The following is a 17278-nucleotide window of genomic DNA, read 5'->3' as shown; positions in this document are numbered from 1 at the left end:
AAAAGAATAAAAGAAAGTAGATGTCCTCACACTGGAGACTCCAAAACCGACAAGGTTTATTTAAAACCACATGCAACGTTTCGACCCACCAGGGTCTTCTTCAGGCATGACAATGTTACCTACAGGTGCCTAATAAGCTCTGTTCAGGTGAGCTGAAGTCATGTGAATGAGGCCTCAGGTGTACCCAATACACAGACTGCACCTTCTACTGTTTTCATTTAGCATTTAGTACATATTTTGCTATACAACATATATGTGAAACACACTGTACCCAACTTTCCATCAGGAATAACATAGTTTAAAACATAACTTGAGCTGCAATGTTGGCTTTTTGATATTGTTTTTAAAAATTGTAACATGGCACATGATGTTAAAATCAGTTCTGGCATGTTACTGTACATACTTCAAGTCTGCATTAAATTGTACTCCTTTTTGAACAACTACTTATTACCATGATGACCATCTGACTGTAGTAAACCCAACCTGATCTGCCGGCGATTGAATTCGTTCTGTAGCTCAGGCTGGAAATCTGCTCATGTATCTCTCCTGCATCCTGTCCATATTCATGGGTTTCATCAGGTCCCTTTCCACAGGTGTATTAATCAAGCACCATGCAGTCTGCATGTGTAATCAAGGTGCTTGATTTTATACACCTGTGAAAAGGGACCTGATGAAACCCATGAATTTGCTGGGTCCAATCACAAACTTATCCACCAGGCGCACCTGGATTGTTGGTCTATTTGGTTGAAGGACTATCCAAATGTGTACCAAGTCATTTGAACAATGCCCATTGATCATGCCTCTTGTGCAGTAGAAATACAGCATAGACTCCCCTAACTACTATTCAATCTTAAACGATTGAACTTAGTCTGGTGATAACCAGGCTACATCTTTGCTAAGTCAAGTCAAGTCAAGCCAAGTCAAGTTTATTTATATAGCACATTTCATACTCAGAGGTCATTCAATGTGCTTTACATAAACAAGACCAAACAGTAATAGCAGATAAAAGCATAGATGGGCAAAGAGTAATAATAACAATAATAATAAAAAAAGATCATAATAAAAATAAAAATAAAGCATAAATCAAGGTAAAATCAATAAATAATAATTAACAAGAACACATTGGAGGGTAAAAATCTGGATGTTTAGCAGACCTGAAATGGTACACTGTTAGGGCCAAAGTTGACGTCACCCCAACTGGCCTTTAAGTGTTGAGAATCACCTGACATCTAACATTAGTCCCTGTATATCATAACATCACTGTCATTTCCAACCCTCAACCCCCTGTGTGGTTTGGGTCACCACAGGCTAACTGAAAGACAGTACTTGAGTGGGATTCAGATAAGAAGATCAGGAATCCTCTCGTGCAGATGGATATTTGCGCCATGTAGGTGCGTTGACAGGATTTGGGTCACAGGGAAAGCCTGCTTATTTATTAGCTTTGCTCTGGTGTGGTCTATGATGGCTCTGTGATGTCACATGGGGGCTGCCAGAAGGTCTCAAGAGAGAGAGGGAGAGAGAGAGAGAGAGAGAGAGATACTCTGCATATTATCCAAAACATTATGGCACCTCTTTTCATACATTTGTAATATTATAACAGACAAAACTATCAGGGGATAACAAATACAAAAAAAGTGAGTATTAAGTAGGTTCATAAAAATGCAATTACATACATTTCTATTAATTATTTGAAGATGGATCAGTCTTTTATCTGGTGTTTCCCCTATCCTTAAGTCTTTCTCAAGCTGGCAAATGAACTGAGGACTGTGCAAGACTTGCCCTGGAATAAACACTTCCACCGAACTGCTGCCTACACTCGTCTCAGAGATGGAATGCAGACTGGTCAGTCCTGTTCTGCTGCACTGTAGGTGGTCACCATGTCAACCACACAAGTGAATAATGTGTAGAATGTGCAAGCAGGTGAATATCCGGAATCCTTTGCACTTACTGTTCTGTGTACGGATTCACAGATCTTGGATGACATGCAATCCGATCCTTAGCACTTTTGCATGACAGAGCTGCCAGGGATTTTTCTAAGATGCTCTCACTGTTAGAAAGTGTACCAAGCTTCCTCTTTCCTCATTGTTCAAATGTTCTACTCTTTGCTTGTGCTGAATCCTGAGATTTAATCTTGAAATTGTTTATATTACTTTTGTTTACAAATAATTAAAATGATCTTTATAACAGAGATGAAATAGGGGAGGGGGTCTCCTATATTATGTTTTTCTAGATTTGGTCAGCTTATTAGGTGAGTCATCCCTGAATGTGCTTGTCAAATATTGAGATGATCGATGATTTCAGTATGTTTATATAGGCCATAAAAGGAATTAATCTAACACAATGACACTTGCTATTGAAAGACCTGATGTCTGTACTTCTCTTATCAGATGTCTGAGGGGAGATTAATATCATATGTTGCCAGTTACTCCACATACTGACTAGTGTGGACATGTGCAAATAAGATAATTACAGATGGATACTGATAAAATGGTAGTAGGTCTACAGTGGGGAGCCCATGTATTTGATACCATGCTAAAGTTGGCTAAGAGAGAAATATAAAATCATCATTTGACAATTGATTATAATGCCTTAATTTTAAAAATGAGTAAAAATCAAACCGCTAAGGACACCAATTTTCTTTGTGGTTGAAGAATGTATTGTAAATAAATAAATGTTCTTCCTTAAATGCTAGGGGGCATAGTATTTGTGCAAAAGCAACCCGACCAAGTATGTAAACATTTTAAATGGTAGTCAGATTAGTACATTTCTTTTCAAAACATTTACATTTCTGTATTATAACCTCTTCATTCTATTTGAGATACTATTTTTTGGTTTTGGGGGGGGGGGGGGACTTTTCCATGATCTTCACATTTTTTGAGACCCACATGTATTAGACTAATGTTATCAATTGCTGTTATAACACCAAAATGTCCCTTTGATGATGAACAAAGTAATCTATCCATCTGTCTATCGATATATCAATCTATTTACCTGTGTATATCTATCTTTTGATATTAGGCACCTTGGTACTCCGCATTTTCATTTAATATGCAGAATTAATGGCAATCATGGAAAGAATGTCTCCAAAAACTCCATTGTAATGACATTTGCTGATGTCATTTTCACTATGATGTCATAAAGCAAGCCATGGAGATAAACAGCATCTAGAGAAAAACGTTTCTGAGAGGTAGCCAAAGTTTCGGGAGACAGGCACAGCTTGGAGGTTTCCTCAGCAGGTTTCCTCTGCCACTTGTCCACCATTCTTGCCATTGCCATGGAGATGACGCCGTGTAGAGAAGCTTGTAAGAGGTCTCAGGTAAAGTGACACCTGTTTTGAGGTTCTTAGAATGGGAGCCAAAGTAATCAGAGATTATGATCTCTGGCAGAGATTGGATGGACAGGCAGGTGGGAATGTTCACTTTAGAGGGGCACAAATCCCTAAAAGAAAATAACACAGCTGTTCTGCTGGTAGTCTTATAATCTTGGGAACGATTGCATTGTATTATTTGCTACAAGGCAATTTACAGATTTAGGTAATGATGATTTTCGCTCTCTGCCAAAAATGAGGTGTTTTTGATTTCATAAAGCGGTTAACACAATCTTATCCACACAACATACAAATGTAGCCAATCAGCAAGGAAAAATGACTTCAGAATTTACATTTCAGATACAAATAGGTTGTACGGCAACGCCAGATAATTCCTTAAATTTATGCTAACCACATACATCTGTTCCCTATTTTTTAAGTATACAACAAAACCTAAATGCCAGGTTTTCAGTTACCAAAGAACCAGTGAGTTGGTTTTGAGAGAAGCTCTACAAAATGTGTACAAAACATCATAACACAGAGCCTATTTACTTAGCCTACTAAATGTTGGCTTTCCCTTTAACATTTACGCCCCCACCCCCACCCAGACACCAGTGAACCCACTGAAGACCATCGTACCCGTCAATGCCAGCAAGAACAAAGTGGTGGACAAGCAGCTGAACCTGCTGGTCTTCTCCTGGTGGCAGAAGCAGCAGGATCAAGTTCAGCAGCCCCCTGCAGACTCCTGTGACCACGACTGGGAATCACAAACAGCTGGCAAGGAGCCACAGTCAACACTGACCAACATCCACACCAACTCCCTCATCCCATTCTACAGCGCAGTGAAGCCCACCTGCGGCTACCGCTTCTCAAGGGACACCGACCACAGGCGCAAGACCATTGGCATTCCTGCCAGCAACCCAGTCATGTGGAAAAATAATGCTCCTACATCTGCATCAGCTCAGCAAAAATCTGCCCCAAAATAAATTCACCAAGTTGACCTATTCTTTATGTTTATTTGTTCCTACATATTGCCAGAACAATGAGAAATTGTCTCAATACGAAATGGTCTTTGTTTGACATAAAACAATTTATTTTTAATCAAATATGTTTTATATTACAGATGTAAGAATTTAGAATGGTGTCCAATAATTTGAGCATATGATATGACATGGCAGGTATTCTTGCTATAGCCTACACTGTGTCACGTAGCCTATTAAGCACACCAAGTTGAAGATTTACTTCTTAAATACATGTCAGGAGTGCTGTGACGCGTATTTACATCAACAGGTTACCATGCTGTAATAGACATGAGAGCGGATTAGTGTCCCGGCGTACGTTGTTATTGGTCAGTGGAAGGATTCCCTTTCATCAGGACCTCACCACTTCTCACAGTTCAGTCACACCGTCAGGAGTTCAGGTGTTCACCTGTGGAATGTTGTGTTATCCTTTTTCGTGGATATTGTAAATTCGGATTCTTTAGTAGCCTATTCCCTGTAGGCTGTAGCCTATTTGTGTTAAAAGAGCAGCACAAAATATGGGGAATAACCAAAGTTCGCTGGACGAGCTCTACGCGTGCGAAAGTCATCAGTGGTACAGGAAATTTATGACGGAATGTCCATCGGGACTTCTGACTTATTATGAATTCAAGCAGTTTTTTGGCCTGAAAAATTTGTCGGAGACTTCGAACGCATACGTCCAGTCGATGTTCTCAACCTTCGACATGAATGACGTAAGAATCCATTATTTATTTCTGTTTCAGGACCGATTGTTTGTGGTGTTTGCCTTTGGTTTAGCTGCGACCATCAAATGTAGGCCTAAACCTAAAATCACAATGTGAGAAGTGATAATCAAATGTTGATGAACCCCCTTTGTTATTTGTCTCTCATTTAAAATGCGCACGAACATTAGTCTATCAATAATTAAGAACTCAGTCAGAACGTTATAATGGTTGCTTCCAGATGCTATATACTGTAGATAAACTTTATTGATCCCCAAGGGGAAATTCAAGACCTAGGGCCTAGGCTATAGCCTAAATAATAATTTCTTGAACCTACGCGATGATGGTCAATGGGAAAAGAGTTAAATATAACAGGTAAACATATTCCAATGCAACGATGTCCTGAAGGATCCTCATTCGGATGGCATTTCCTCACGTAGCACGAAACTACTCACGGGTTGAGCTTAACCCGTAAAGACGGTTCAACCTGCTTTATGAGAACCGTGTGGTGGCTCAGCATCTTGTGCGCCGACTCAAATCAAAACTGAGATTACAGACAACAGCTGCTGGCCTGTAGGGTCCATGTCTGACGCACGTATAGGCCTACATGACTTTATTTTAGTTAAACTGTAGGTGCACTTTCATTCAATGCTTCTCATCCTGTTGTTAGCCTAGGCTACTCTATGTTGATGCACATAAACACTGGCCTATGCTATGTCTGAATATTATGGTCTAAATATAAAGGGTCGTTTTAAAGACTGTGTTGCTTTCACCCATTGGTAAACATTGGTATTCAGTGTTGGTGTAAAATGTTTTTCAAATGTGACAGTGTCATGTTATAGCCTATGTTGTCTTTTTGCTTACATCTGTGATATTTATTTAGAATTCCTATTTATTTTAATATGAGTAGCTTAGGCTACATATAGTCAAACACTTCATTGTCAATACAAATCCTTTCCAGAGGTATGCTATGTGTGTAGTCCAAAAGACAGAATGCCATTTTGCTAAGTGGGACATGGTTATATATGCCTAAGAGATGGATTATGTATGGTAATTGGGTTTATGAAGACCATGAGGGCAACAGTTTGCTAAGCCATTTAGTCGTTTGTCCTTAAAGATGGGCCATGTGTGAGCATGATCCTTTTAACGACCTAAGCTCTCTTGGTCAGACGTCAAGGCAACCCACCACATATGGTCAAACATGACTTGAGATACAGTAAATCCATACCATTTTGACATGGATATCAGGTGCAGCACACAACAGATGCTCAACACTCAAATCAAGTATTTACCAACACCAGATTTTGCTAATTGTAAACCCTGCTTTAAATGTGCAGTCATGATTGTTTATGTTTATGTTTAATGTTAGTAGCAGATGCTTTTGTCCAAAACAGTGTACACCATATTTTAACCAAGGACCAAACAAAACAAACCAGAGAGGTACCTCCCCCCTCCCTTCAGTATTACCAGAGAAACTCCTCGCAGAGTTATTGTTTGGGGGACATGCTGCCCCCACTGTGTTTGTTATAGCTTTCAGAGTCTTTGCTGCCAACAGAGAACTCTTTTTTTTTGGCATTGTAGGCCTACTCACGGAATGTGCAGTGAGTCGTGACTTGTGAGGAGATGATTGCTGAATGTGAAAAATGTTTTGATGGGCTTATGAGTATGATCTCTGACTGCATATTTAAATTCTTTTGGAAGGTCTGGCTGCCAAGAAAGATTGTTTGACAGTTGCATTATTTTATTTTACTTCATCACTTATGATGGAAAGCAATTTGGGGAATACCAGTTATATTGTTGACCTCACACACACAGAGAGAAAGAGAGAGAGAGAGAGAGAGAAAGAAAGAAAGAGAGGGAGAGCACATTTGGAAAAGTAAACAAATCTGTATGCTTATTTTCCCCCCATGCAGGATGGCTTTATTGACTTCATGGAGTACGTAGCAGCCCTGAGTCTGGTATTGAAAGCGGGTGTGGAGCAGAAGCTGCGCTGGTACTTCAAACTGTACGATGTTGATGGCAGCGGCTGCATTGACCGTGATGAACTGCTCCTCATCATAAAAGTAAGATTCATCTCTTGTCCTTTGGTGTTTTATTTAGAATGGTGTTTTATCTCTTGTCCTTTGGTGTTTTATTTAGAACATGTGTATTTCTCGACTTATAATATCAGACAGAACACCTACACCATGTGAATGATTTTACACTGACACCTACTGGCATTGTTGCAGAAAACACATATGAAATGTGTATGCATGTTCCTTGTTTCACTGGACTTGAGTCATAAGCATGATCATCTGATGTAAACAATCCTTTGTTGACATTCATGAATCACTACTGAAACTAACTGAATGTGTTTTGAAGACTTGTTGGCAAAATGTTGCCGAGTAATTTTTTGGGGCACAAAAAAATTTGGGGGGTAATTTTTTGGGCACATCTGATTAAACAAATATAAAATCACAAGCCAGCATACTCATTGGTTCAAATCCCAGTAATAGTCCTATCCTGGTACATCAAGTGAACCTATAAGTTTGAGTATCAAGGTTGTGCAAAATTACCAATTATTTGATAAAATAATAACTGATATGGCACAAGGCATATATACAATATATGTGCAGTATTCACAGAGGAAGTTAGTCAACCTATTTCTACTGCAATTGGAATGAAACGTATACATTGGTACATAAACCAATTCATTACAGGCTAAATTAATTTCAGTCTCTAAAATCTATTCTGTTTCCTTTACTCTCCCAGTCCATCCGTGCCATCAGCGGGACAGAGGATGAGATGTCTGCTGAGGATTTCACCAACATGGTGTTTGACAAAATTGACGTCAACGGCGATGGTATGTGTGGGTAGTGTGGAAGATGGTATAGTGAGTTTATTTAGTTTGAATTGGCCAGTGCACTTTACTTAGCTGTTTTGTACTCAGTCCTTTATGTGGAAACGAACGCTGTTGGAATTAAATAATCTCATTTCATCAATTAGCTAAATGTAGGGATTAGACAGGCAAGGTGTCACAGCAAGTGTCACTAGGTTCTCTTCACTGTCTGGCCTATAGGTCTGTGCCAAGAAAGAAAACTCCTCGCCAGATCCTATTAGTAATACATGATCTTTGTAGATGTACTATACATACTCATACACACACAGATGTACCATACATACTCATACATTGCACACAATGTACCTGATTTAGAAATGAAGGCTTAGAAGCTTGGCCGTGAACCAAGATCTTAGCCTATAGTGTGAGTGTGTTTGATGGAGTGTGTTTGATCCTGTGTGCTTTATGTACTTTAAAAGTTGTATACATGCATTCATCTTTCTTTCTCTCTCTCTCTCTCTATTTGTGTGTGTGTGTGTGTGTGTGTGTGTGTGTGTGTGCACGTGTGTGTGCGCGTGTGCGTGCGTGTGTGTCTGTGCATGTGTGTGTGTGTGTGTGTGTGTGTGTGTGTGTGTGTGTGTGTGTGTGTGTGTGTGTGTGTGTGTGTGTGTGTATGTGTGTGTGTGTGTGTGTGTGTGTGTGTGTGTGTGTTGTTCTCAGGTGAACTTTCCTATGAGGAGTTCATGGAGGGCATCCAGAATGATGAGAATCTTCTGGAGAAATTCACAGAGAGTCTGGATCTCTCTCATATCGTCACCAAGATCCATGGAGAGTTGGTGACAGAGTCATAGACCATACAGCCCAAAAGATCAAGAGTGCCTCCATCCAAAGCTTTTTAGAGCAACCCAGACAGACAGACAGACAGACAGACAGACAGACAGACACACAGACAGACACACACACACACACACACACACACACACACACACACACACACACACACACACACACACACACACACACACACACACACACACACACACACTTACAGAGAGAGAGAGAGAGAGAGAGAGATCATACATTGTTGGGGGGTTTGAGTGAATGGGCCAAATGAATGAGACAACAATCAAATTGCTTTTCAGCAAATATTATTTCAGTTAACTGGTGTGAGGTATGGTCTTGTTTCATTGTCAATGCATGGTTTCTACTAGTTGCCAAATATGGTCAAGAATGTCAACATGGGCTCAGGCAAAGGTGGATAATTTAGAGATGTTTTCATATGTTTTGTATTAACACTGAGCCTATAGGTTAATGCATTTTTATTTTATGCATTTTCTCATGTCACTGGTTCAAAGTGATCAGAATATGTCAATGCCCACAGGAAGCGTACAGAAGCAATGAACTGTAGATATTCACTGCAAACAAAATGCTCTTTTAAATTGTCTGCATTGAAAGTAGTCTAAAGTGCACTTAACTCTGCTGATGTTAGAGCCCCATGTAAATTGAGAAAGTACATTGACATTACAAAAGAAGGTTTTACAGGCCTTCCTTGATTATATGATCAGGTGTTTGAGATTGCAGGTTTTTTTTTCATTAACATGAGAATATTATACCTGGTCAAAACTGTTCCACATTGCAGTTAGATTTCAACAAATAAGTTATTTATGTTTTGAGGGTGTCTCGAAATAAATGTCTTTGATATGAAAACGTGCGTGTTCCCTTTGTGATACATGTCTGAAGTGTATTGATATACATGAGCTGATGAGGGGTCCTGTACACTCCCACGCCCGCCCGGGGTAGTTTCAGGGCGTGGTTAAGCTACAACACGCGCTTACTGTATTTAGAAACAATGATCTACATGATCTAAAATAGAAAGCGGCGTTTCTCTAATGCTAATAGACTAATCATTTAGCCTACACCTGAAATGGCCAGTAGGTTATTATAGACTGTGGTTACTGTATTTAGCTATACTCAAGCTTAAGAACAAGCTACCCAGCTACTACAATCACAAGCTACCCAGCTACTACAATCACAACTGCAGGTCTAAAATTTTTAAATTTTAATTAAGGCTGTATCAGACTAATCTAAAACTACCTAAACTTACGCAAAGTTAACCTATTTCCCCATCACAAATGACACATCTCTTTACCAATAACAGTTAGACAGTAGTTATTTATAGCCTGTTTGTAAATATATCTAGCCAAAATAATTGAGATGGTGCTCTATCAAGAGCGCCACCGGAATTTTCCCGGCTGCTCACAGCTGTAAAGGTGTGTCAGACTGAAACGCATATTACGTCATGCCTACCTGAGTTTCGGGAAGGAGAGGAGGAATACCGTGGTGGCTTGCCCGCTGTCACTTCGAACACAGTGTTGGTACCCTACAAACACATTGGATTCAGCTCTTCAAGATAAAATTACGCGTAAGCGATAGGCTAAATTCCAACCAAATAGCCTAGGCTATTTATTTTCATTTGGATCAGCGTTGAAGAACAGTTCCCGGATTTAAAAAGTGTGCTTCCTGGTCTGCGAGGTTTTCAGGTAAGTTGTTTCGTGTGTGGTGCTGCAGGTGTTACGCCGACAGAAAACATTGTAGCCTACTTTACCTGCAGCTGCGTTGGAACCATGCCCTGAGCACGTTGTGTTTTATATAGAACTATTCATTAGTTCAACAGCTTGCGTGTGGGCATTTAATGTTGTTCTTACTTGGGCTACTCCACTTTTAACGAACATGAAAAATGCCACAGCCCTCCAAGAGCGTAACAAAAACGCTACAGAACCGTAGCCTATGCTCGTCAGGCGCACCAACTGAACGGAGCAATTTAGTTGCGTAGGCCCTCAGAATTAGGCCTAGGTTTGCTTTGATTTAAGAACTTTTAGATGTATTTGCTAAGGTGAATAAATATATTTTTCTCTGAAAGTATTGTTGGGAGGTTAGAAGGGTCAACCAATGGTTGGAAACGAATTAGCATAGCACAGGCATTCGGTAAAGTGACCTCGGCCTCAGATCTGATGGATTGATATACAGTAATCCATCTGATGCAGAATTGTTTAGCAACTAAGAGATATGTCATTACGATTATATTTGATGTCATTACAAGCACATGGACAAAGGGAGTTCTGCCATAGCTGTACACAGACTTTGGCAAAATGTCTTCATAAAGCCAGTCGTCTCCTTACCCTTAGTCGAGAGGCGCGCTACAATCCAAGGTGTTCACTTTGTTACTGCCTAATGGTCATCTTTGTAAGGAAGGTAGTGTGTGTAGGAAGAGGAGGGGAACGGACGTGTGTGTATGTGTGTGAGTGTGTGAGCCAGAGAGAGCATGAACAGCATACATAAACAGAGTAAGGGCCATATTTGTTTACTCAGGTGGTTCATATATGAGGTCAATGGCACAGAAGTGGGTTTACTGGAGAACGTTCAATGGCAAGATGTACAGTGACTGATTTGTTAGTGATGCTTGTTTTGTAACTCTTGTATCACACATCCACTTACAAACAAATATCCTCATATGAATATTTTCCTCATTTTATGTTCTTTATCCACATAGGTAGTCTGTATTATCATGTTCTTAAACTGCACCTGTATAATGTGCAGAATTCCAAAATGTTATAGTAGCATGCCTGAAAGCAGAAGAGCTTCCTAAGATATTTATCCGTTGCAGTTACCAACGGTTCAGGGCCGGGTTTCCCAGATTCGTTAAGAAGCTCTGAAGTGCCAAGAACTTCTTAGGAGCGCTCTAAGAACGTTCTAAGAATGCTCCTAAGAAGTTCTTAGCACTAAAGAGCTTCTTAACGAATCTGGGAAACCCGGCCCAGGTCCCTTATGCGTCATCAGTCCAGCTCCATATGTGTTGTATGTGGTTTTCCCAAATGCAGGTGGACATGTCCGGTCAGCCACGGCGTGTGCGGCTGAAGCCATGGCTAGTGTCCCAGGTGGACAGTACCAACTACCCTGGTCTGGTGTGGCTGGACCGTGAGAACAGACGTTTCCAGATCCCCTGGAAGCACGCCACCCGCCACACCCCCCAACACGAGGAGGAGAACACCATCTTTAAGGTAAGGCATGGTAGGCCTACAGCCGCAGCTGGCAGCATCAACAATGGCATGGGTGAGGATGGGTATCCTCATGTGTCATAATGTCATTTGTAAGCTGAAAGACTGTAAAAGCTTTTTGAAAAATCTCAATGCATTGCGTTTTACTGCATACACATACCCTAATAACTTTGAGGAACAGCTCCATATTGGAATGTTGTTAAACAGCTCAAAATCTATGATCTTGTCACCCCAGGGAATCTTCAAAAGTGGTCCTTGAGCAGAAACAGTGAAAGAGACCATTGTTGTTTTGTAATTGGATAGACGTAGTTTCTATGGTATCTCTATATAGATGATTTGCGGGTGCATGACTTTATGATGTATACATTTAATTATACTGTTTATGTCAGTGGTAAATATTTGTTTGTTGATGTGTGGATGGACAGGCTTGGGCGGTGGAGACTGGGAAGTTCCAGGAAGGTGTGGACGAGCCAGACCCAGCCAAGTGGAAGGCACAGCTGCGGTGTGCTCTTAACAAAAGCCGTGAATTCAATCTCATCTATGATGGGACCAAAGAGGTGCCTATGAACCCTCTCAAAATCTACGACGTCTGTGACATTCCACAGCCTCTTAGCAACCCTGGTAAGCAGAACGAGTTCTCTTAAGTGCTTTACAGATGGCGTGGAGAATATGATTACTGTCGTGTGCCTTTTAGGCAGTCAAAAAGGACACTACGAAACAAAAGAAAATTGTGGTTGATGTTGGGGTATGGAACTTGTGCACTCAGATGCCTCAGTAGCGCAACATCAGTTTTTGAGATACTGGGCAGTTCATCAGGCTGTTTGTGACTGGCGAGTTTGTCTTGCTTGTTGGAATGAACAAGACCTTTTCATGGAGTTTGTGAAATAACTGCTGCTCGACCTGTTCCCTCATTCATGCCTTCCCAAAATAGCTGTTTGGTTTCGAGGTATTTGGTCAGGAACTGACCTAGGATCAGTTGCATTAACAGTACGTTTCCTGAAGTTCTCATTCAGATTCATACAAGACTCATTCAGAAAAGCAGCCTGATAAAGGAGCTGGCAAAGATAAGGTTTTTTGAAGAGGTACATTAGTGGTGTTGTTATATCAGTTGTCGGAAGTCTGCGTTGTTTTGTCCGTGGCTTTTGAACCCTGTGGGTCTTATCCGCAGGTTCCACAGGTTCTGTGCCTTGGGAAGATGATGCCGATGGAGACGACGAGAACCCTGACACACCAGAACCTCTTCCACCCTACCCAAAACAGAATGGTACACACACACACACACACACACTCACACACAGACTGTGACATGAAGAAACACACTGTCTGTATATGATGATGGAGTAATGTAGCAGACATGCCCCTATTGTTGGACAGGACGCTCGTTTGTCTCATCAGTGTTTTGTTAGCCTCTGCATGTTTGTAAACGGGCACTAAACATTTTATTTCTTTATTTATTTTAAATATACAAATCCCACTCAAGTGAAATAGAAATTACACTGAAGCTCACTTAACTGACTTGGCTTCCTTACTGTCCACCTCCTGCCAGGCACGAGCTCGTCCCCACTGGGCCCTCCAGTCTGGACTCCCCCTGGGTCGGTGTCCCCCATGCAGCCGCCCAGCTGCCCCCCATCCTCGGTGGAGGTGTGGCCCAAGGAGGAGCCGCTGGATATGGACGTGCAGCCCCCACCTATGGACACCCAACCGGCGCCCATTGTGATGCAGCCCCCTGCCATAGTGATGCCCCCGACGACTCTTCCTGATGCCATGATGTTCGCCACCCCAGAGACGTGGATCAGCTCCCTGCCTAGTGAGTAGCCACACATACTCGTCTCTGTTGTCCATGTTAGGTCTTAAATGTTGTAGTTCCAAGCTGTGCTAGTATCACTGCCTGACAATCAGTCAACCTGGATTCAGTTCCCGAATCCACCATTTTGAGCCTGTGTTGCTTTTGATAAAAGCATCTGCTTAATACCAGTTTGCTTCAGTAATTTCATATGCACTGAACCTACTTTATTTGTGAAACACTCAAAGAAGACTCATTTGCTGTAAACAAGCCGTATACATTAATTTTTACTGTTAAGAAATGAAGGAAGGCAGTTTTTGTATATGTATATTCATGATGGAATCATGACGATCCATCTTTAAAATTCCAGCATGTGTGTCTTCTCCCTCTTCCCAGTGACTGACCTGGAGGTGCAGTTCCGCTACCGGGGCAAGGAGGTGTGCCCGACCATCAACGTGAGCAACCCGCAGGGCTGCCGCCTCTTCTACGGGGACCTGGGCCCCATGGTCAACCAGGAGGAGCTGTTTGGGCCCGTGAGCTTGGAGCAGCTGCGTTTCCCCGCCACCGAGCACATCACCAACGAGAAGCAGCGGCTCTTCACCAACCGCCTGCTGGACGTCATGGACCGCGGCCTCATCCTGGAGGTCAGCGGGCACGACATCTACGCCGTGCGCCTGTGCCAGTGCAAGGTGTACTGGTCGGGCCCGTGCGCGCCCAACCCCTCGGCGCCCAACCTCATCGAGCGCCAACGCAAGGTCAAGCTCTTCTGTCTGGAGTCCTTCCTCAGTGGTGAGTGCTACAGTAGCTAACAGCAGCTGGGTTCTTGGTATGCTTGTACAGGGTCACCGTTTGATAACCCCTAGTGAAACGCTCTCAAAGGCTGCTCTGTTGGTGATGGCTTTTGGTTTCTTGCCGGAAGATTTTGTTTTTGATGGTAAATAAGGCTTGGTTGTTGGTTGGCCACTGTTGGGGATCTTCTTCCTACCGGTATAGCACAAGGAATTTAACACCTGTCCTGTGTGTACCTGAAATACATATGAGCCTCATCATCATATAAGCTTGTAAGATCACGGGTGTGACTTAAAGTCATGGTTATTTAAAATGGTGGCCGTAAAAGTGATGGATGTGCCATTTTGAAATTGAACTTATTATTCATGCATCGTGATCAATGTTCGTGTTGATGTCATTGAACTGCAAACCATGTGCAGCTCACACTTAGTAGCATTTTGCTGTCTAATGAAATCTATTGACATTGCTTACGACACTCCTGTATAAACATATAACTTGTATAGCCCAGATGGTAGACAGTTAGCTCAGTGGGTACTGTGTACTTTTAGGCAGCCCTGTGGATTCTTATCTAAACGGTCCTTGTTGTGACCATGCAAGCATGACGGGCTGTGTGAAGAGACTACAGTATGATGGATTTAACCACCCTGTAACCGAAACTGTGTGCATATTTGTTTATGTTCCTGGGTGTGTGTGTGTGTGTGTGTGTGTGCGCGTGTGTGTGTGTGTGTTTGTGCATGCAGGTGTAATTGCCCATCAGCGGGGCATGTCTGGCAGCCCGCCAGATTTTGACATCAACCTGTGTTTCGGAGAGGAGTGGCCTGACGGCAGGCCGCCAGAGAGGAAGCTGATTATGGTCCAGGTTAGTCCACTCTACTCACCCCTCTACCCGTCCCTACGCTATCGGTCAGATCAGCAACAAACAACAGCAAATATTGTACAACAGAGCAATGATATAAACACATGTCAGGTTTTGACCCTGTGTTATTTAATATGTGATGTGTAATGTTTGAATGGTCATGAAAAGCTTGCTTCTCTATAATTCTGAATTTAGATTCATATTCGCACCCACAATCTGTAAGCCCTAGTTCAGCATTTTCCTGAAGAATGATATTCTTTGTTTTTGTGCTCATATGCATGCTCAATTTTGTGATTATTGATTTGTAACACACTAAGACTAAGACTGTGATGTTTTGGCTGAACTTGAATTTGGTCTCTCTCATGCGTGACATGTAAATGGCCTCATTTGCATGTTTCAGGTAACACGTCCCCTTTTGTGTGGAGAACTTTAGAACATGGGACTTGAGCAAGGCTGGGTGTTATGTAGTTCTGTGTGATGTAACTCTCTCCCCTGTCCTCCGTCCACTCGTTCCAGATCGTCCCGGTCGTGGCGCGCATGATCAGCGAGATGTTCTCCGGCGACTGCACGCGTTCCTTCGACAGCGGCAGCGTGCGTCTGCAGATCTCCATCCCCGACATCAAGGACAACATCGTGTCGCACCTCAAGCAGCTCTACAGCCTGCTGCAGACCCACCAGCCCCCAGGCGAGGGCTGGAACATCCCCCCCGGGGCGGCCATGCAACTGCCCCCCACACTGCAGGCCCAGTAGGACAACACACACACACACACACACACACACACACGTGTACATACTGCCCCAACATAAACACTCTCACACACACACACACACACACGTGTACATACTGCCCCAACATAAACACTCACACACACACACATACACACAGGTGTACATACTGCCCCAACATAAACAATGTGATCATGTCACTTCAGTAGAGCCGCCCTGTGTTGTAAAAGACCCTGGTCAGCACTGTGAGACTGTGGTCTGCTTTGAAAAGAGTACTTAAATCCCTGAAATATAATTGGCTAGTGACGGTTCTCTCTACCTACATTTAAAAAAAAAAAAAGAATTAGCAATGCTATGGTCTTGTTACATTGTACACCTCATCTCATACACATTGGGGGGGGTCTCATTTGTGTATCGTTTCTTTTAGACAGAGGAAGGCAGTTGTGCAGGACTGAAGCAGAGCTAGTTGCTTTATAACCTAGAGCGGCACCAGAAAGCGTCAAGGGTGAAAGTCCTGCAGGTCGCGAGGTGACTTTTTGAATGGTTAATCATCTACTCTCCGTGGCCTCTATTTGACTGACCATTACTTTCACACTGAGACCTTACACTCAGTCGCCAGATACAACTTCTATACGACATAAACCAGTATCGTCATCGTTAGTCATTGGTGTTTGCCTTGCATGTCTAGTTACTTTTGCCCTATTCTGGGTGCTGACACAGACCGTAGAGACCAGTAGCTGTTTTTATATATACTGTATATTCTTCTGTGGAGATATGTTTGTGTTGGGCCTGCCTCTGGTCCTTCTTAAGGGAGATGGAGATGTACAGAGCTTTTCCACTGATTTTTTTTTGTGTGCCGTTTCATCATTATGTTGGTTATGTAGATTACAAGCTTGGTAATTCTCACGGAATCACTATTATAAAGCTGTTCATATGCATTATAAAGCTAATTTCTATTTTATTCTTCAAGTGACAAGTCTTGTGATTTTATTATCCATGGATTGTTTTTCATTTACAAGAAACTGATGACATTTAGGAAGAGGAATTGATGTTATCTCACCATTGACAAACTGAATGAGTAGTAAGCATAGTAAACTGGGCTAGCTGCACTTTTTAAAATACTTTTGTTAGTTGTTAGCGCAAAGATTTTATTACATAACTGTATTTACCTGAACGATTTTAGCAAATAAAACTTTTGTCTAAAAGTCTTTTTGACTTTGTGTT

At 42.0% G+C, this 17278-nt stretch overlaps 2 protein-coding genes across 2 annotated transcripts; both read left to right on the top strand.

The window, feature by feature from the left end:
* Positions 1-4844: 4844 nt before the first annotated feature.
* Positions 4845-8711, top strand: guca1ab.2 (guanylate cyclase activator 1Ab.2). Its single transcript, XM_062546122.1, has 4 exons — positions 4845-5039; positions 6941-7090; positions 7779-7869; positions 8566-8711. The coding sequence occupies exons 1-4, from the start codon at positions 4845-4847 to the stop codon at positions 8694-8696; spliced, it is 567 nt and encodes a 188-aa protein (XP_062402106.1). The 3' UTR covers positions 8697-8711.
* A 1447-nt stretch (positions 8712-10158) lies between these two features.
* irf6 (interferon regulatory factor 6) lies at positions 10159-17262 on the top strand. The gene is made up of 8 exons (XM_062546121.1): positions 10159-10385; positions 11724-11903; positions 12326-12521; positions 13069-13164; positions 13447-13707; positions 14080-14472; positions 15213-15331; positions 15845-17262. Exons 2-8 carry the CDS (start codon positions 11730-11732, stop codon positions 16076-16078), a joined length of 1473 nt encoding a protein of 490 aa, XP_062402105.1. The 5' UTR covers positions 10159-10385; positions 11724-11729; the 3' UTR covers positions 16079-17262.
* The last annotated feature ends 16 nt before the right edge of the window (positions 17263-17278 follow it).

This window comes from Sardina pilchardus, chromosome 9 (assembly GCF_963854185.1).
Source record: "Sardina pilchardus chromosome 9, fSarPil1.1, whole genome shotgun sequence".
Lineage (NCBI taxonomy): Eukaryota > Metazoa > Chordata > Actinopteri > Clupeiformes > Clupeidae > Sardina > Sardina pilchardus.
This window is presented reverse-complemented; position numbering and strand designations above follow the sequence as displayed.